At 34.6% G+C, this 20,987-nt stretch overlaps 3 protein-coding genes across 3 annotated transcripts; all 3 read left to right on the top strand.

Moving 5' to 3' along the window:
• Positions 1-250: 250 nt before the first annotated feature.
• LOC133671020 (uncharacterized) lies at positions 251-3,270 on the top strand. Its single transcript, XM_062091636.1, has 4 exons — positions 251-1,192; positions 1,483-1,878; positions 2,419-2,639; positions 2,749-3,270. The coding sequence occupies exons 1-4, from the start codon at positions 415-417 to the stop codon at positions 3,004-3,006; spliced, it is 1,653 nt and encodes a 550-aa protein (XP_061947620.1). The 5' UTR covers positions 251-414; the 3' UTR covers positions 3,007-3,270.
• A 2,395-nt stretch (positions 3,271-5,665) lies between these two features.
• LOC133671218 (granule-bound starch synthase 2, chloroplastic/amyloplastic) lies at positions 5,666-11,562 on the top strand. The gene is made up of 8 exons (XM_062091902.1): positions 5,666-6,253; positions 7,259-7,808; positions 7,931-7,995; positions 8,351-8,428; positions 8,531-8,641; positions 9,036-9,080; positions 9,705-9,878; positions 10,318-11,562. The coding sequence occupies exons 1-8, from the start codon at positions 5,966-5,968 to the stop codon at positions 11,272-11,274; spliced, it is 2,268 nt and encodes a 755-aa protein (XP_061947886.1). The 5' UTR covers positions 5,666-5,965; the 3' UTR covers positions 11,275-11,562.
• A 6,243-nt stretch (positions 11,563-17,805) lies between these two features.
• LOC133671090 (ATP-dependent zinc metalloprotease FTSH 6, chloroplastic-like) lies at positions 17,806-20,770 on the top strand. The gene is given in 6 exon segments (XM_062091721.1): positions 17,806-18,403; positions 18,406-18,571; positions 18,744-19,284; positions 19,376-19,689; positions 19,851-20,091; positions 20,197-20,770. Coding segments are annotated over 6 exon segments (2,031 nt in total). The 5' UTR covers positions 17,806-17,976; the 3' UTR covers positions 20,539-20,770.
• The last annotated feature ends 217 nt before the right edge of the window (positions 20,771-20,987 follow it).

Below are 20,987 nucleotides of genomic sequence, written 5' to 3'. Positions count from 1 at the left end.
TTGTTAAGGTAGATAGGATCCAAGTAAACATATACACAGGTAGTTACTTTATCTTTCTGGAGATTTAGCAAAACGGATAGTAAAGAGAGGCGGAAAGTATATTCTAAGCCAAGTCTTGTCTATCTTGAAAAGGAAGTGAAAATTTCCTAATTATAAATTCATCATGCCCCACTAGTAAGTAGTGACAATTATTTAAAATGATTATAGAATTAATGTCAAACAAGGCACTTAATTATTATTTATCGGTTTCTTGATCATTTCTGTGTTCTTTTTAAAAGACAGGGAGAAATGACACTGAAGGTTAATATGTATATACTAGCTAGTATGAGAATGAAGCGAACACCCCTTCCTCCAGTAAGAAACTAAGCCTTTCTGAATTTTGGTACTGATTAGAGTCATGAAGTGAGTTTGAGAATGGCTCTCCTTGCGTCCTGCTGGTTAATCGTTGAATCTTTTTTCATCGCTGATGGATTTTTGAAGTGGTTTTATTTGAGTTTCTACATCCATCCCATTTTTCTTTTTGTTTGCCAGATATTCCTTTGGCTCAAGTTGCTTCAAAAATGTTTTCTAGTAGCCATCTTTTATCTTTCCCATGTTGGTCTGTGTGTTTACATCTTCTTCAAAGATTGTGTCGTCTATATATTTTCATTCGGTAGATGCAGCAATATTGAAGATGTAGAAGAGATTGAGAGTTTTGGACCTCTAAAAAGTTTCAAAAATCAAGTTGTCATTTCTTATAGTTGTTCAAGTATTGCACCGTTGCCATGCCAGCTACAGGTATTCAAGCTCAATAAAAATTGGTCTACAGAGGAGAAAGATTCTGGGGGTGATGCAATTCCATGCAAGGATGAAAATATGGAACAGCAGGCTCTTTTCGTTGGTGAAGATGAAAGCATGATCAATGGTCATTTGTCTTCAATTTCTTTTAGTTCCAGGTTTTCCATGACAGCTGAAAGTTTAAACAAGGATGATGACCTATCATCCATTAGCAGCTCCAATTCACCTGCTGCCGGAGATCTAGACATGAAGCAATATTCATCAATGGTTGATAGCTCCAATTCACTGGCTGTGGAAAGGGAATTTACAGCCAACTGGAGCAGAGAGGAAGATCATCAAGATCCATTCTACAAGAAATACACCGAAAGAATGAGGTGGTTCGATGTGCTCAACCACGAACGCACAAGTGGAATAAGTGTGTGCTTATCTTTTACATTGTGTTATATAGCTATTGACATTTATGTTTGACTTGAGGTTTTCTAAATCATTCAAGCTAAACTATTTCATGCCATATATGTAATATTTAAACATGAAGTGATCATGTAGGGTTTTTATATATATACCATGGCTAGCATGTCTTAATTTTGTGTCACGGAAAAATCTTAGTCAAGGAGGGGCTGGAGTTTCGAATTTGTCATTGAACAATATGATACTTACTATATGCAATACTTTATTTCTTGTTGACGTGCAACTTGGGCATTCTAGGTGCAATTCTGAATAGGCAAGTTGGAAATATTCCAAGTTCATTTGAGAGTATGAAGCTGCCTGATGATATGTCGGTGCCGTTTGTACCGTGGAGCAAAATGGAGAAAAGGAAGCTCTTGAAAAGCTTAGAGAGTGATTTTGAGCTGGTATATGTGGCTCAATCATGCTTGTCATGGGAGGCCCTTCACCACCAGTACAGAAAGGTTGAAGCTCTTGCATCCTCTAGCTCTCAAAACGGGGTGTTTTACGATGATGTGGCAGGCGAATTTCAGAAATTTCAAGTATTGTTGGAGAGATTTATGGAAGATGAAAGGTGTGAATTAGGCAAGAGGGATTGGAATTATGTTAGAGGAAGATTTTCTCTCAAGAGCCTTCTCCAAGTTCCCATGGTTTCAGGTATTTTAATATCTTACCTTCTCTTTTCTGACTTTATCATTTTAGATCACGGATTCATGAACATGAATCTGAACGGATAACGAAGACAAGGCATGATAAAGCCAATGGATTAGGACTCTAATATTATACAATCAATTACTTGCTTAAGTTAATTCACGTCATAATCTGCCCTTCCATTTAATAGCAATTTTTTTTTTAATTTTTTTTTCTAAACGTTTCAAGTCCTTATCTCCATTGACCGAGCTATGGAAAGATTCCAAACACAAATGTAATTCTTCTATAATTAATGACCGAAATTGAGTAACGTTTCTATATATATATATATATATACACTAAAAAGAGCAACATCACCTTCACTAGATTTCCATTTCACAATTTGGGTCGACATACGTGGGTACAAATATATCTATTTTCAGCCACAGAATATTGAAATATTAACCTTTTTAGACGTTTTATGCATATGGATCATCTTTTGTTTCTTAGATTTCATGTGCACGTTTTGCCTAATCTCATGAAGTTTATTAATTTTGGTCCATAAAGGCTTCTATGAGCAAGAAAATGAAGAAATAAAACGTGAAGCCATAAATGTCAAAGAGGTGATGGAAGCCATAGAGAGGGGCATATTAGCATATTGGGTATTTATTAAAACAGATGGTAGAAAGCCTTGGTGGAAGTTGAGAAGTTCATTATGGACATGGCCAACTGTGGAGGACCCTAGAGATGTGGGGCTACAAGCTGATCTCACTAGAAAGCTCCAAAAGGTAAATCCCAAAAACAAAATAAACACAACTATAGGATAATTTTCTTCGATCAGGTCCTTAATTTGTAAGATAATAAGCTATATATAAGCTATGGTTATTATTTGTGCAGAAGGAACTGTGGTTGAAAGAGTCGCAAGGGAAGCTCAAGTGTTGGTTCAGGAGAGCAGTAAACCCTACCCTAGAAGAGTCACAAAAGAAGGAGATGTTATTCGCAATGATAGACTTGAAGCTGATATCAAGGGTGCTCCAAATGTCTGTGCTCTCCACTTCCCAACTCAAATGGTGCCAAGAAAAACTAGACAAGATAGAGTTCAAGGAAGGCAAGATAGCGAGAGCTTGCACTAGCGGTCCCTTGTTTCCTCCTTGACGTTTCATGGGAAATAACGAGATCCAATTTCAGGAAAGCTTGTCTCAGGCATGAGTGTCATGTAATTAATACAGCTCTGTATCGTACAAACTCAAGATCAGCAGTGGCCGTCAACCTCTGAATCAATTATATCCTTGCAAAAATGCATCTGGTTTATCATCTGGATTGCTGAAACTCCCAAGACATGTATGATCTTGATGAGTAATTCATATGATTGGGCCAATAGTATGTGTCACATCATGAATAAGGAATAATTTGATGAAATCCCTCAACCCTTCTGATAGTTTAAAGGTAGGTTTTTTTTGGTTGCTGTTGTGGTTATGGTTTTAAAAAAGTTGTTTCATAAAAAGTATTTTTAATTGAGATTGGTTTGGAAAAATATATGTTTGGTTAAAATTGTGGTTGAAATTGAAGTTGAATGAAAAATAGTTTAATGTGTTTGGTTAAAAAAATGCTTTTCAAATTGAGGTTATAAAATAATTAAAAAATATTTTTAATTTAAATATTGTAGATTTAACTATTATTATTACATCATAAAATAAATAATATTGATGCCAAATATTTTTTATTATTCCATTAAACTATATGTAATGTCATCACATACGAAATTTATCTAACAATGACTATATTTTTCATGGTTTCTTAAGCACGCAACAACAAAAACTGAATTTTTTTGTTACGTCATCAAGCGATCTCCTTCTAATTTTTTGAATAAAACACAATTAAAATAAAAAAAACTGAATTTTTTTTAACTGGGTCGGACCCGGCAAGAACATAATTGGAATTGCGATCAAATTCCACAAATATTACGTCGTCATGCGTTATTCTTCTAATTTATGTGGTGTTATTAAATAATATTAAATACTAGTTTTTCGAGTAAAACTCAATTTTTTTTAAAAAAATTTACAATTTCATTACTTATAAAATTCATTCGACAAGAACTACAGTTTTCTTTATTTTTTGAGCGTGCAATAAAATTAGGTAAAATATTATTAGAAATAAAATTGAGATTAGAGTACGAGTAAATTTAATTCACCTTAAACTAATTTTTTTTTAAAAAAGATATTGTTCACATTTACGTAAATAGTGCGAGTGAAATCACTTAACTGCACTAGTTTTTTTTTTTATAAAAAAAACTAAACTTTTCATGTGAACAGTACGAGTGAATTAATTCACTCGCATTGATTTTTTAAAGAAGAAAAAAAAACTGATTTAAGTTTAATAAACAATGCGAGTAAATTAAAATTCACTCACACTGAACAGTAGAGTCATACTTCACTGTAAAGCTTTCTGCCCCATGAGAAGCAAAACTTGTAGTCTCATCTTGAATTTGAGTGGATTCTACCAGTAGAAAGTATTTTTTTTTCTTACCAAATAATATTATATGTAGTTGTGAATGAAACCTCAGCCGCATCCATGTTATAAGACATTCCAATTGGGTTAGTAGCGAAGTTTTGCTTTTTCATGGCAGTAATGTGCAGTCCTCAAGTGAATCATCCTTTCTCACCTTTTCTTTGGCTTAAAAAAGCTGTTTTTCCCCCTTGTTAATTCGAGTAACCCAACTAATCTCAACCCCTTGTGTAAAGATATGTTTTTTTTCCTTTATCTAGAGCTTGTAAAGTGTCAAAGATTACTGATGAAAAACATGTTTAAGTCATGAACATCTTTTTGGCAACCCATTTCATTATATTATAACTACAAATACAACTATGGGTTAGCTTAATTATTGATTTAATCAATGACACATGTTGCTATATTTTTTTAATCATTTGATTAATAATTTCTTGTTTTTAGCTCAATGGCATGGCTAGTGTGTGCGTACAATGTTTGAGGTCATGATTTTGAGATTGAAAAATACAATATTTGCTTTTATGTGATGAAACACGGCTCTAGATGTTTCTGACTCATGTATTTGAGTCTTTTTTTTAATAGTTTTATAGTTTTTTTAATGATTTTTTTAGCTTTTAAGCTTTTTTGTATTTTTTAATGTTGGATTTTAATTAAATTTAATTAATTATTTTGTATTAAATTGATTGGATATGGGTTTTTATTTTTTTTTATCTTTTATATTTTTAGCATGTAAAAGGAAAAAAAACTTCAACTGTAACTCCGATTACTAGTTTGAAAATTTAACAAGGATAAATTTGATTTTTTTTTAATTTATGTTTTATAGCTCCAATCACGAGTTTAAAAAATTAATGAGGATAAACTTATTTTTTTTTTAATGTTTATCTTCTAACTTATTAAATTTATAAGATTATAACTTATCTATAATTGAAGTTTTTATATTGCAAAAACTTTCCCGTGAAAGCACGGACGATCAACTAGTTTGTACAACTTTTATCTTTTTATTAAATAATGCCATAGGAAATCAATTACAAAACCGAAAAAAACTTATGAAATGCAAAAGCATGTACCCACTTAAGACTTTCACCATATGAAATTCACCACCTGAATTATGAACCTATTGGTGTCATCAACTGGACACTATTCATGAAGCGTATTCGGAGAATCTCACGTTTTAAATTCATGGAAACTTATTAAATCATATTTTTTCAATTCTCTACGCATTTTCTTGAGGCCACCTTTTAAAGTAGCCCAGGCCCACACTTGATCTGTCCCTGAAAAACTGTAGACCAGTAGCATATGTGGCTAAATCCGAGGCCAATTGGAACCTCAAAATCGTATTTCAATGATTTCCCCTTCGGTGGTTCCCATCTCAACGACCTCCAGAGAAAGATTTTGCTGTTTCTTTGTTGTTACCTCTCTTCTGTCTACCCTCTAGAATCTGTATCATATTTAACTCAATTCTCCCAGAATCCCAAGCCCCTCAACTGCGCCTGTTTCTCTTCATCTCCTCAACCTGGTCACACCCAGTTTTCACCGAAACGGTCCCAGCTTCCTGAGCCAGTGAAGTCTTGTTGTTAGTTCTGTTTGCGCCAATTTATCAAATAATACAATGTCTTCTATAGGATCACTGCCTTTTATTATTGAAACAACCAAAGCAGAAAGTCCTGTTCTTCTCTCTCGCAAAAACAAAAATCGAGACAAGTTTTCTTTTTTCACGTGCAGAACAAAAAAGTCTCATAATTTAGCTGTTTTTAATTATGGGTTTTCTCCGAAATCTAAGCCTGTGAGAGCTACAGTTGAGGAAGGTGCGAGTGGTGATGAATCAGAAGATGCACTGCAAGCCAGCATTGAAAAGAGCAAGAAGGTTCTTGCTATGCAAAGAGACCTACTTCAGCAGGTGATCTATTGTGTTTTTCTTGTTTGAATGCTTGTAATGTTAGAAATTTAGATTTTCTAGTGCAAATTACAATGTAATGGCTGTTGTAGACTCTGAATTTAGGTGCTAAAGGCCGTGGCTTGTATTTTTTCCCTTTTTGGTTGTCCAAGATGAACTTTTGAGGAGCATCACAGATTGAATATATCATTAAGCATCTCCCGTAAAAGAATATTAGGAATCCCTTGTTTCAATTTTCCTCATCGCAAGCGGAAAGTGATGAAATGCTTTTGCCGGACTATTAAAATATTTAATAGCCCCTTTTTAAAGGGTGCCTTTCGAATTATGTTTTGAAGAAGCTTACTTATCATTAGAGAACTGAAACAGCGGTTGGTGTTCAAGTGAAAAACCTTAATACCATAGCAAAGCGCATTATTTGCTATCATGGGCTACCAGGTATCGATTCTCAGTATATACATTGAGAAACTGTACCGCTGCATTAGGTGGTTAGATGATTTCTCCCTCAGCTGCATTGAACTTGTGATGAACGTACCTCTTTAATGTCTAGGATTTGATAAATTTTAGTGACAAATAAATAGGTTGAGTGAGAGATATTCTGTTTTCTTTTCCTTGATTCATTTTAGAGACTGTCAGGCTTTTGAATACCTTGTGGTGGTGGTTCTCTCTCTGTGGACGAGAGTTACACTACTTCTTGGTTGGTTGTAATGTTTTTGGTCTCTAGTGTAGGTCTCTCACAGCCTAATTATCTATGGGTCGATTGTTTCTGTGACTCCCATTAGTCCCCATGAGCATAGTGACTTGGTATGCTATTGGTATATGTATGTTATTTCAAATTTCATAGACCCACTATTGGAAATCTGAAAGAACTTAGTTTTATCTAATGCAGTTCATGATATTATTTGTTAATTTAGTTGTATCTTCCAAAATCAATATCACCTGTCCGGTTGGTTCCCTTTCAATGAGAAGTCAAATTTGAATGCTTTTGTTGACGGATCATGTCATTTGCAGATTGCTGAGAGAAGAAAAATGGTTTCTTCTATAAAAAGTAGTATCATTGACTCAGAAGTAGATGAAGTTCCTTCTGAGCAGAGCGAGGACTCTTCTCCAAATCAGGACCATACTTCAAGTAGTGGTCAGGGTGTTCATGAAAAACAGAATGGCAGCATTCTTTGGAAAAACTACATCCACTCAACTGCAGATGAGGTACCAGAAACTTCATCTTTAGATATTAGTAAAGGTTATGATGACGATAAAAGGGAACTTGAGCAGGAACTACCTCCTAAAAAGGCTTCTTCTCATGAGGATTCTTCCAAACAGTTGAGAGTCACTGGTTCAGAGAAAGTTTGGTCAGACAAGCTGCCTTCTTTTCTTTCAAATACCTCAGAAATATCAACTACTAATGAAAAACAAGAAAATGTCAATGACCCTATATTGCCAGAGATTAATAACATCGAAAATGATCCTGCAACTGAAGACATTTTACCCCCTCCATTAGCTGGTGCAAATGTCATGAATGTTATTGTGGTGGCTGCAGAATGTGCTCCATGGTCTAAAACAGGTCTTTTATCTTGACCATAAGTAGCTTGAGATGGAAAATCATTTCTGCTGTTTGTGCGTGAGTGCATGTAATTGTGCCCTTTACTATATTCACTCTAGCCTGATACGAATAAGGTCTTTCAGGTGGGCTTGGAGATGTTGCTGGGTCTTTACCAAAGGCTTTGGCTCGGCGTGGACACAGGGTTATGGTACCATAACTCTTCATTCTGTAATCAAATGAACAATAGACTAATGCCTACTCGAATAAATGAAAGAGAATTGATTTTACTAGAAGTTCTGCGTTGAGTAATAATTTAGTTCCTAAATATTTCTCAATATGCTATCAACAAAAACAATCCAAAGTTTGAGAACCTTTACATGCTTGGATTCAATTAGTACACTCTTTAGATGTACTTGACAGTTTGATTTACATCGTTAATGCTATCAAGGATCCATGATTTCCAGAAAAGGAATCCTGGAGCGTGATGTTTGTTTAATAAGTAAAGATTGATTTTATGTTTTGCATTTTTCATTTTTCATTCCTCTATTTGTTCTTTCTTTTAGGTTGTGGCTCCTCGGTATGGCAACTATGCGGAACCTCACGATATTGGAGTTCGAAAAAGATATAAGGTGGATGGTCAGGTGTGCAACAGCTGCAGCATTTATTCATAATTGACCTCCCATCATATTGTTTAATGATATAGATACTGACAAATGCAATAACAAGGTAATTTCTCTTTTCAGGACATAGAAGTAACATTCTTCCAAACCTACATTGATGGTGTGGATTTTGTTTTCATTGATTCTCATGTATTTTGCCATATAGAGGGTAATATATATGGAGGAAGCCGATTGGTAAGATAGCTTGTTCTCAATTTTAATTTTATATGATCATTAAAAAGTGTAATTTTTGTTCTAGATAACCTAAGTTTATTTGGTCATTAAAAAGTGTATTTTTGTACTAGATAACCTATGCTGTGATCTAGAGAAAAGAAATGATGATATGCCATGACAGATTAGACAGAGCATGAACTCCATACAGGAGTTCATCTCATTATATGTTGAATATACTTTTTTTAACCTTCTACAGGGACAACAAATGGGACTCTTATATCCCTGCTTTGAGCATCTCAAATGAATATGACAGATCAGTTTTAAACATGTGAAAGATTTCAGAATTATCCTTTGCTTTGATTTTCTAGTCTTTGCTATACATGGAGTCTTACATGTCTTGATTTTCATGGCGCAGGACATTTTAAAGCGCATGGCGTTATTTTGCAAAGCAGCTGTTGAGGTATGTTTTTACTACAGGCATTCCCTGCAAAATCTGCTTTTGTTAGATATATCAATCCTAAGATATTATCATTTAATGTTTGATTAAATCATGTCACTAATTTATATTTAAGATTGGTGTAGACCAGTATCTTTACTGTTTTCTAAAGGCTGCAATTCTGTAATATTTTTCCTTTGGACTTTGACACGCATGAATTCAAACAATTGTTAGAAACAATTTGTTTCGATGAATATTTTGAATTATGTATTCTTATGTTTAAGTTTTCTAATATTTTTTGGAGGATTCATATTGTGGTTTATCCCACCGACATATTTTAAAATCAGCCATGGGCACTTTATTGGTACCATTAGAACCATTGCAATGTTCTAAAATCTAAACTTCCTGTGTCTTAAAAGCTAGGTTCCTTATTTATATAGTTGAAGTAATATTAAGAAGCAAGAAATATTGGATTGTTGTATGCATGACAAAAAGCAAATTGACAAGCATCATCTCAAAGTATAAATAACTTGTGAGTTTTCAGTTTAACAGTCAAGGTGGCTTCTTTATATAGTTTTTATGTTTGAATTTTTAAAACCAATTTTTCATCTTATCTATGTAAATTAATGAGGAATTGATGATTTCCAGGTTCCTTGGCATGTTCCATGTGGAGGTATCTGCTATGGAGATGGAAATTTAGTTTTCATTGCAAATGATTGGCATACTGCTTTGTTGCCAGTGTATCTGAAGGCATATTATCGGGACAATGGTTTAATGAAATTTACAAGATCCATACTTGTAATTCATAATATAGCACACCAGGTTTGTTCTCTGCTTGATGAGGTTAATTTTATTTTCCTAGAGAGCACCAATTTCTACATATGCTACATTCAAACTACCCTGATTTTGTCTAGCTGAAAATATTTTCAGAGCTAACTTGATAACATGAAATTTACTGTCCTACTAAGCCAACCATGTGTGACTGGCCAGTGCCCCAACTTGAATAATTTATCTTCAAAGCATGGAATGCTGCGGAAGACATATTTAGAATTACCTTGAAAGATGGAAAGATGCATCAAACGTTATCTTCCGTAGTTATTGTTTCCAAGTTCTGCTTGTCTGTCTCAAGCATATCTAATAAAGTCAGAAACAACATGAATAATGTTGAACTTGGATCGTTATTGATATATTACACAGATGTCTTTGTAGACAGATTAAAACTTCGATCATTTTATGACTTGGGAAACTCTGTGGCTTCTAGGGTCGTGGACCAGTGGATGATTTCTTCCATGTGGATCTGCCAGAGCACTACATTGACCTTTTCAAATTGCATGATCCTGTTGGTGGTGAACACTTCAATATCTTTGCAGCTGGTCTGAAGGCAGCGGACCGTGTGGTTACTGTCAGTCATGGATATTCCTGGGAGCTTAAAACTTCTGAAGGTGGTTGGGGTCTGCACAACATCATAAAGGAAAATGATTGGAAATTTAGTGGCATTGTGAATGGCATTGATACAAAAGAATGGAACCCACTGTTTGATGTTCACCTGACCTCAGATGGTTACACCAACTACTCCCTGGAAACACTGCACACTGGCAAGCCTCAATGCAAGGCTGCCTTACAGAAGGAGCTTGGTTTGCCTGTTCGTCCGGATGTCCCTATGATTGGTTTCATTGGAAGGCTTGATCAACAGAAAGGAGTTGATCTCATAGCTGAGGCAGTTCCGTGGATGTTGGGCCAGGACGTGCAACTAGTCATGTTGGGCACTGGCAGACAAGACCTGGAACAGATGCTTAGGCAGTTTGAAAATCAACACCATGACAAAATCAGGGGATGGGTTGGTTTTTCTGTAAAGATGGCTCACAGGATAACTGCTGGTTCAGATGTTTTGCTCATGCCATCACGATTTGAGCCTTGTGGGCTGAACCAACTATATGCTATGATGTACGGAACAATTCCAGTCGTCCATGCTGTTGGGGGACTAAGGGATACCGTGCAACCTTTTGATCCGTTCAATGAATCCGGGCTTGGGTGGACATTTGATGGTGCTGAAGCAAATAAATTGATACATGCACTAGGGAACTGCTTATTTACTTACCGAGAGTACAAGAAAAGTTGGGAGGGACTCCAAAGACGAGGGATGACTCAAGATCTCAGCTGGGATCATGCAGCTGAGAAATACGAGGAAGTACTCGTTGCTGCCAAGTACCAGTGGTGAGTGTCTGTCACTGTGGCCCAGCCATTTTGCTGAGATCAGGGCAGGCAGTTCAGTTGACCTTCCATGTACTACTACATAGTTCCCTTGTAATTATCCATGTCATGAGTTGGGTTTTCCTTTTCCTTGTAAAATAGGATTTGATATTAAAAACCAATTATTTCCTATTTCAAATTTTCAAATGTAACCAGGTAACTATGTTATTGTAATAATATAAAAGTCCTTGAAGCAAGAAATAAACAAAAATAACAAGATGTAGTGTGCATTTGCATCTTTATTTCTTGTTCTTAATGATGCTTCTCTCTAATTTCTTCTTGTTTATTTTCAAGTCTTGTATTCTTGAGACCACCCAATTTCCGGCCAGCAACGACCTCAATCACATAACTCCTGCCGCAGGCCTATACCAGAAATTGTATCACGGGGTACAAAACCTTCGGACATTCACACCAATTCTTCGTCATCGCAAAAGGCGCCTTCAAATTCTGAAATCGGTACTTTGAAGTGTCCACTGCAAAGATCTACCTTTGCCAGGATATTGACCTGTTACGAACTTGCGGTCATTATGGCTTTGGATCATGGGATTATATTTACATGTGATTAACACAAAGAAGAAGAGGCGGGAAGAAGTTACAGATGGATTATGGCACATGGAAGTTAGGCAATTTCAGTAGTTATAGTTAGTTGATAGACTGTTATTGTTAGTTAGTCCAGTTGGAGAGGAACTAGTTGTTGTCAGTAAGTCCATGTATATAAGCTATAAATGTATAACTCGAAGGACAGGCAATAAGAAGCAATCTTTTAGCAGAGTAATTTATTAGTTCTCTCTCCCCTCTCTTTCTTCTACTTCTCCCACAATTTCTTTTCTTCGTCTAATTCTCTCTTCAGTTCTTAAGTTCTTTAGCTTTGTTAAGGTGAAGCCTTAACATAACCTTTGTACATTCAATTGTCCATGCCTTAACATAACCTTTGTACATTCAATTGTCCATGCAACCAAACCAGTACCAATTGAGTTGAAGAAAACCTTGATCATGCACTAACAAGAGCGATTGAAGGATGCTAGCTTGAACAACAGGTTACTGCAGCACCAGCGGCTGGACAACAACAGAACAGCCACCAGCAGCACCAGGAAAAAGAAGCACAAAGAACAAAAAAAAGTGCTTTTGGGGCAATGTAGTGAGACCAGACAATTCTTACTCTTGTACATGCAATTGTCCATGCTAGCCTGATCATGCACTTTAGGCCTTGGCTCCTGACCATACCCCTCCTATATAAGTTTCTTGTCCTCAAGAATCAGTACAAAAGTCTGGAAATTAGTTGTTAATTTTCTCAAAGTCCTTACATTTTGCACCTTGCTTAAACAAGTTAGACCATTGTATAAGTCCCATTGTTATAACTTGATTTCCCTATTTTATCATCTTTCTATCAAGAACAACCACTGGACTAACTCTTCTATATCCATCTACCATTGGGAAGCTGGAAGACACTACTGCTTTATCTCTTACTTTCCTCTTGAGAAAGGATATACATGAAAGACTGGATGTATGGTAATTCCTTCTGGTAGCTATACTTTGTAGGCCACGATTTTAGTTCTTTGGATAACTTTATAAGGACCATAAAACCTGATATTCAATTTGAATCTCTTTCTTGAAGCCACACTGGTTTTTTTATATAGTTGTAATTTGAGGTTAGACCAAATCACCAACCATTAGCTCCCTTTCTATTTGTGATTTGATTCATTTTATGCCTAGCCACTTTGAAGAAACTAGTTCATTCTAGCCCTCAACTGGATCATTTCTTCCAACTATTCACTCATTAATTTTCAGTTCTTCTCCTATTTATAATTTACTTCATTTTATGCCTAGCCCCTTCCAACTATTTATGAAGAAATTTGTCCATATTAGCCCTCAACTGGATCATGTATTCCACTGCATGCAGCCATGATAATAGTCTCAGGTGTCACTAGTTCTCTGTTGGGTGGAGGATATTTATACATAGCCTAGAATGGAGTCATTTTAATGGCAGAATAAAAATTTAAATTATACCACCATTGAGCCACTGATAATCATATATGTCATCTCTTTGGATTGTGCGTTGTCATATATTCTGAATAGATCTTCAAACATCGACTGACCCTCTCAATTTTTTTTAATTATTTTATGAATAATAGGCTAAACTCATCTACAACATAACATTTAACATCTTAAACAACTCCCTCCAAAACAAGCTTGTGAATATATTGTAGTTGTATGTCATAATTATAGTTGGTGATTTATAAAACTTGTAAAAATAATCCAAGAACACTACTTAAAATATTTTTTGAGCTATGAATGGATGTGTCAATGTAATAAAATATCATATTCTACCATAAATTTGTTGTTTTTTTTTATCAGCCAATATAATATTAATTTTAGTATTTTATAGGAAGTCTGAATTTCTACATGTCCTCCACCCATCAATATGTTTCTTAAATCTCTAACCTTGCCAATTACAATATTATTTCTATACCTCGAATTTCTTCTGCAAAAGTTTATTATATCCAATTATTAGCATTGATCAACTTCCCAACTATAATTTCCTATAAATTAAGCTCATCTTTATAAGTATTGATGATCTTCTCATGCTATGTTGGGATTAGTGACGTTATAGCTTCTGATCTTTCTTGGTCTTCTTTAATTGGATTTTTATTTTCGAATAAACCTTTTTCCTTATAAATTTTCCTAGATAATGCATTGGTTACTATATTTTTCCTTTATTTATTTTTATTAAATTATATACTTCAATTCCAACAATTTAGTTATACCTTTATTTTACAATATAAATCTTTTGTTCTAAAAGATATTTCAGGCTCTCATGACTATTCTTAATGATAAACTTCCAAATTATATCTTCATATTTTCACTGCTATTAATATTTTCATACTCTTTGTCATAGATTGATAGCCTTAAATGTTATGGAATTATTACTTTACTAAAGAAAGTTAAAGTCCTTTCCTTTCTAACTCAAAATTGCTCCCAACCCGTGTAGCACAAAAATCGATTTCTAGTGTAAAAATATTATTGAAATTTGGCAGTTTCAACATTAGTGCCTTGTACAAAGCCTTTTTAAGTTGATCAAAGGTTGTTTAGGCTTTTTTTATTCAAATTGAAGTTATTTTTCTTTTAGCAATTTAGTGAGTGGTTTGCTAATAATACCAAAACCCCTAATAAACTTCCTGTAATAGCGCTTGTCAAACCCAAGAAGCCCTTTAATTCCTTCATAGAATATGAAGTATATAAGTACTTTACAACTTCATTTTTTTTTAGATCAGTTGTCATTCTTATTAAAGAGCTAATATACCTCAAATACTATATATTTTGCTTATAAAAAAACACTTAGATTGTTTTACAAATGACTAGTTATCCCTCAAAGTCTCCAAAACATTTCTAAAATGACTGATATGTAATTCCAATATGGAATTGTATATCAATATACCATCAAAAAATACCAACATAAATCATTTCAAACAAGGTTCTAATATGTTTTTCATTAATGCTTGAAAATTGGCTAGTACATTAATTAAGTTAAAAAGCATCATTTTGAATTTATAGTGTCTATGATGAGTTTTAAATGTTGTTTTCTCCACATCTTTTACACACATTCTCAATTGATGATACTCTAATATTAAGTTTAGCTTTAAAAAGAATTTAGATTCATGTAATTCATTCATCAGCTCATCTATTAGATGAATAGTCTAATAAATAACTTATTCTTAATAGTTAGAATATTCAACTTTCTATAATCCATATAAAATCTTCAAGTGTTATTTTTTTGTTAAACCAAGAGTATAATAGATACAAATGGACTACAACTATGCTGAATGATTCCATTCTATAAAATTTCCCTTACTAGTTTCTCTATCTCTTTCTTATACTTGTATGAACTCGCCTAATATTAATTGACTTGGCTCTTGGAATGGTGTTATTTTGCTTATAAAAAAACACTTAGATTGTTTTACAAATGACTAGTTATCCCTCAAAGTCTCCAAAACATTTCTAAAATGACTGATATGTAATTCCAATATGGAATTGTATATCAATATACCATCAAAAAATACCAACATAAATCATTTCAAACAAGGTTCTAATATGTTTTTCATTAATGCTTGAAAATTGGCTAGTACATTAATTAAGTTAAAAAGCATCATTTTGAATTTATAGTGTCTATGATGAGTTTTAAATGTTGTTTTCTCCACATCTTTTACACACATTCTCAATTGATGATACTCTAATATTAAGTTTAGCTTTAAAAAGAATTTAGATTCATGTAATTCATTCATCAGCTCATCTATTAGATGAATAGTCTAATAAATAACTTATTCTTAATAGTTAGAATATTCAACTTTCTATAATCCATATAAAATCTTCAAGTGTTATTTTTTTGTTAAACCAAGAGTATAATAGATACAAATGGACTACAACTATGCTGAATGATTCCATTCTATAAAATTTCCCTTACTAGTTTCTCTATCTCTTTCTTATACTTGTATGAACTCGCCTAATATTAATTGACTTGGCTCTTGGAATGGTGGTATTTTATGATCCAACTTTCTTGTTAGAGGTAGGTGCTTTGGTTTTGTAAACACATTGATATTCATTTATCAAAATCTTTACCTCTAAATCTTTGACATCCTATCTTGATTTTTCTATCATTTTCATAAACAAAAATTATCCCACAAATCTATATATAGCTTCATTCAAACCCTAATATGGTTTGGTTGTAGTAATCATCTATAATTTAGCTTTTTTTTACCATTCATTTTAGTTCAATCAACTTCATTTTAATAAAATCAAACAAAATAAAAAAATATATTTCAACTAATCTACTCCCAAAACCATGTCACATCTTTCTAATTTCAACAATCTTAAATCAGCATGAAATTTATACCCTTGTATAAACTATTTTAACTTGGGACAAAAGGTATTGTACCTTTTCACACTTTTATTGGCTATTATTACCACCAATATAATAATCTTTTCTACAATATAATATAATCAACTCCAACAACAATCCATCCATCATAGCCCAACATGCACCGTCTATTGAGGAAGAGAATGTTATAGGCAATCAACTAACACAAAAAAAGAAAATCTTTGACCACTGGATAATGCTTCATGCATTGTCCAAACTCTGTGGAACCCTCCACCTGCTTGTTTGACATGTTTGGATTTTTAATAATTTTTTAATTATTGTAAAGATCAATTTACCCCTCTACTCATTCAATTACAACGAAAAAAACCATATAAAAATATAAAAATATCCCCTAAAAAATCTAAATTAATCTTGAAAATGAGTTAATTTAGTAAATCTAATGTGTTCTGAATTTTAATATTTTTTCATTATTATAAAGATCAATGTACCTTTCTATCCATCTAATCATAACAAAAAATCTAGATGAAAATATAAAAATACCCTTTAAAAAAACTTTATTAATTTTGATAACGGGGGAAATTTTGTAAATTTACTATGCAATAAAATATGAAATTTCAAAAAAGTCCCTAGAAGCCAACTAACAGATTTTTTTTTCTCTTAAGGGCAATAAAGATATTTTACAGCTCTGAAAAAAAAAAGACTTTTGCACCTTTATTCAAGACAAAAATAACAAATGAATCAAAAGGAAAAAAATCATTTTATCCTACACCTTATTCTTCTTGATTGATTTGATGGAGAACAAAAATATTAATTCATTGTTACAATTCACAATAAATTATTTTTACATTTAACTTCTCACTTCCTAATATATATATATATATATAGACATTAGAGTTTAGACAACCATGCATTTCAATAGGACAGAAAAGCAAGTGTGAAGTGTTCTTTCTTTCGCTCTTAGAATTTCTTCTGTGGCCATTATAAATGAGATGTTGTCCGACAGTATTGTGCAATTTTCTTGACTACTCTTTCCTTCTTTCATATTTACTATTATAAATAACTAGTAATTGTGCTCTCTTGATGCTGAGTTTCTCCATGCTTAGAAAGATGTTTTTAATATTATTAAAATCTTAATATACAATTTATAACGGTACTTTTACAATAAAATATTTTTTTTTTAATTTTTTTTCAAATAAAAAATACTTTAAAAAACTTATATGACCACATTTCCAGATACCAGATGCCTGTAAGTTTACATGAGCTCAAGGACTGATTTTACTTATGGAGAATTCCAGAACTAAATTTGAAATCTTTGGTACTCCTGATCTTAATAATCTTTAAAAGTGAAAGTGCTCATGGTTCTAAACTATGACCACATAAATTAGAGAACGTAAACGCGGCATCAGTATTCAGTTTCAGAATATGCCTCAGGCCCCATGAACATCAGAAATCCAAATGTCCAACTTTTTATTTCCAAGTGTATGGATGTGAAAGAAAGAAAGGAAAGACAGGTTTTATCGTTGTTTCATGTCAGAAAAAAGCACTTGGACATTCCAAATGATAAGGTCCAAAACTAGATCAATCTCGAACATAAGCTCAGACTTCTTTCTAGACCTTTCTTGAATGTAAGACTAAACTACAAATATCCCACTCAAACAATGGCCGAGCTGAAGTGCTGGAAACATCCCATGTTCTCCTTATTTAAACAAGTCATCCATCAACATTTCCCTCCAACCAAAGCAGCAGTACGCCAGCATTTCTGAGTTTCTCACTAGTTGAAAGTTTGAACAAGGAAACATGTCGCCTGCTCTATCTCTTTCTCTCCCCCACATTCCCATTTGCAAATCTCAGGACCTTGCAAATGATGTCCAGATTCCTAAAAGCACTAACAGAGACAGCCCATCTCTCAAAACACCCCTAGATATCAAACTTAGTAAGAGAGAACTACTTAATGCCACTGCTGTAGTACTCTTAACTGAAGGACTCTCTGTTGCTAAGCCTGCAAGAGCTGCGGAGCCAGAGAGTCCAGTTACTTCAACTTCAAGTGGAATGTCTTACTCAAGATTCTTTGAGTACTTAGATGAAGGTGCTGTAAGAAAAGTGGACTTGTTTGAGAATGGGACGGTAGCAATAGCTGAGATTTTTAATCCCACACTTGAAAAGATCCAGAGGGTCAAAATCCAGTTACCAGGACTGCCACAAGAGTTGTTGAGGAAACTAGAAGAGAAAATGTTGATTTTGCTGCTCACCCAACAGAGCCGAACTGGACTGCTGCTCTACTTGACTTGTTGGGAAACTTGGCCTTTCCATTGATATTGCTTGGCTCTTTGTTGTTAAGGACATCATCTACCAGCACCCCCGGAGGTCCCGGCTTGCCATTTGGACTAGGAAGGTACAGTATATATGTATTTTCCAAATATGTATAGCTAGTTCTCACATGTTCTTAATGTCATAATCCTGTTTTTTTCTGGTTTTTATGACATTAAAAACATGCATTAGATACCAGAAGGATATCATATATGATGACTTGATAAAATAACTATGTGTTAAATGTTCAAAAACAGGAGCAAAGCCAAATTCCAGATCGAGCCTAATACTGGAGTGACATTTGATGATGTTGCTGGAGTTGACGAAGCAAAGCAAGATTTTCAAGAAATTGTGGAATTCTTAAAAACTCCAGAGAAGTTTGCTGCAGTAGGTGCAAGGATTCCTAAGGGAGTTCTGTTAGTAGGACCTCCATGAACTGGAAAAACCTTGCTAGCTAAAGCAATAGCTGGAGAAGCAGGCGTTCCTTTCTTTTCTCTGTCAGGATCAGAGTTTATTGAGATGTTTGTTGGTGTAGGGGCTTCAAGAGTTAGGGACTTGTTCAACAAGGCTAAGGCGAACTCACCATGCATAGTTTTTATCGATGAGATAGATGCTGTCGGGAGGCAGAGAGGGACAGGAATTGGTGGAGGAAATGATGAGAGGGAGCAGACACTGAATCAATTACTTACTGAAATGGATGGTTTTAGTGGTAATAGTGGAGTGATTGTTATTGCTGCTACAAACCGACCTGAAATTCTTGATTCCGCGTTGCTTAGGCCAGGAAGATTTGATAGGCAGGTAAGCTATCGTTTCTTATTAATCAAGATGCTTAGCATGAGAAGCCTCTATGAATTAGGTTCAAAGAAAGTTTTGTTGCTTGCATATGTAGGTCACAGTTGGGCTACCAGATGTGAGAGGTAGGGAAGAGATATTAAACGTGCATAGCAAAAACAAGAAGCTGGACAAAGGGGTCTCTCTGAGCGTTATTGCCATGAGGACGCCAGGATTCAGTGGTGCAGACTTGGCTAACCTAATAAATGAAGCGGCTATTCTTGCTGGTAGGAGAGGCAAATACAAGATCACCCTGAAAGAGATTGATGATTCAATCGATCGAATCGTGGCAGGCATGGAGGGAACCAAGATGACTGATGGAAAGTGCAAAATTTTGGTGGCTTACCATGAAGTTGGGCACGCTGTTTGCGCGTAAGTCATCAAACAAGATTTTCCTTTTCTTTCTTGTTTTTTTCTAGCCGATTCTATCTGGGAACATCATTCATCCGTAACTTGTTTCATACAAATATGTTGATGAGAATCACTTATGATATGAGGTTACTTATATCTTCTATATACTTTTCCATACACAGGACATTGACACCCGGACATGACCTGGTGCAGAAAGTCACTCTAATTCCCCGGGGACAAGCTCGTGGTCTAACGTGGTTCATACCAGGTGAGGATCCGACTCTCATTTCCAAGCAACAGCTATTTTCTAGGATAGTTGGAGGACTTGGAGGAAGAGCAGCAGAGGAAGTGATTTTTGGTGAATCAGAAATCACAACTGGTGCAGCAGGGGACCTGCAACAGATCACTCAAATCGCTAAACAGGTAAGTCATAACAAACTAAGATTACTAAACAGATCACTCAAATTTACAGATCATAAAACGAAAGGGAAACTTACTAACTTGGATTGATAAATTATTTTCCTGCAGATGGTAACAATGTTTGGCATGTCTGAGCTCGGACCATGGGCACTGACCGATCCAGCAGCACAGAGCAGTGATGTGGTGCTAAGGATGCTAGCTAGAAACTCCATGTCAGAGAAACTCGCGGAAGAAATCGATTCATCAGTGCGAGACATAATTGAAAGAGCATATGAGATTGCTAAGGAACATATAAGGAACAATAGGGAGGCCATTGATAAACTAGTGGAGGTGCTGCTAGAAAAGGAAACCCTCTCGGGGGATGAGTTCAGGGCAATCTTGTCTGAATTCACAGATATTCATGTTGATAAAATAGATAGAACCCCTGTAAGAGAATTGATTAATGCCTAGCATAATTACTTGGATAGTGTAGCACATAAAATTATAGCAAGAAGTGTAAGGCTTGTATTCAAAATGTGCATGCCACTGACCTCTCGTCCGGATGGTAGCATTCCCGTTGCAAAGCAAAGAAGTGTTCCCCGTTGATGAAGTCGTGAAAACTTGAGATGTGCTTTCCACGGCTGCTTCTCCCCTGCAAAAGCAAATCTCTTATTCAAAAATATGGAAATCTTTGATTCAAGAAGCGAGAATATATAACCAAAAGAACGAGAGTTTAAGTGTTGTGGATGTTAGTAGAAAAGGTTAGCGACCACATGTGATTGGTAAGAAAGGTTGATGTTATACTTACATAGCTAGCTATTGACAAGAAAGTTATTATACTAACTTCTTGGAGGTCAGAACACTACCTTGTAGTGTGTGCCGACACTAGACTTCTTTGAAATGGGAAAGAGTCATAACTT

The sequence above is a fragment of the Populus nigra genome, chromosome 13 (genome assembly GCF_951802175.1).
Source record: "Populus nigra chromosome 13, ddPopNigr1.1, whole genome shotgun sequence".
In the NCBI taxonomy this organism is placed as follows: Eukaryota; Viridiplantae; Streptophyta; class Magnoliopsida; order Malpighiales; family Salicaceae; genus Populus; species Populus nigra.
Note: the sequence above shows the minus strand (reverse complement) of the source record. Positions and strands in the feature narration are given on the sequence as shown.

What these genes read in the sequence shown, in the direction of transcription:
- LOC133671020 (XM_062091636.1), top strand. Translation starts at nt 415, where the DNA reads ATGGCTCTCCTTGCGTCCTGCTGGTTAATCGTTGAATCTTTTTTCATC. An exon ending in CGAACGCACAAGTGGAATAA is followed by an intron (nt 1,193 to 1,482) that starts GTGTGTGCTTAT and finishes TGGGCATTCTAG; the next exon opens with GTGCAATTCTGAATAGGCAA. An exon ending in CCAAGTTCCCATGGTTTCAG is followed by an intron (nt 1,879 to 2,418) that starts GTATTTTAATAT and finishes TGGTCCATAAAG; the next exon opens with GCTTCTATGAGCAAGAAAAT.
- LOC133671218 (XM_062091902.1), top strand. Translation starts at nt 5,966, where the DNA reads ATGTCTTCTATAGGATCACTGCCTTTTATTATTGAAACAACCAAAGCA. An exon ending in TGCTCCATGGTCTAAAACAG is followed by an intron (nt 7,809 to 7,930) that starts GTCTTTTATCTT and finishes AAGGTCTTTCAG; the next exon opens with GTGGGCTTGGAGATGTTGCT. An exon ending in GGCGTGGACACAGGGTTATG is followed by an intron (nt 7,996 to 8,350) that starts GTACCATAACTC and finishes TCTTTCTTTTAG; the next exon opens with GTTGTGGCTCCTCGGTATGG.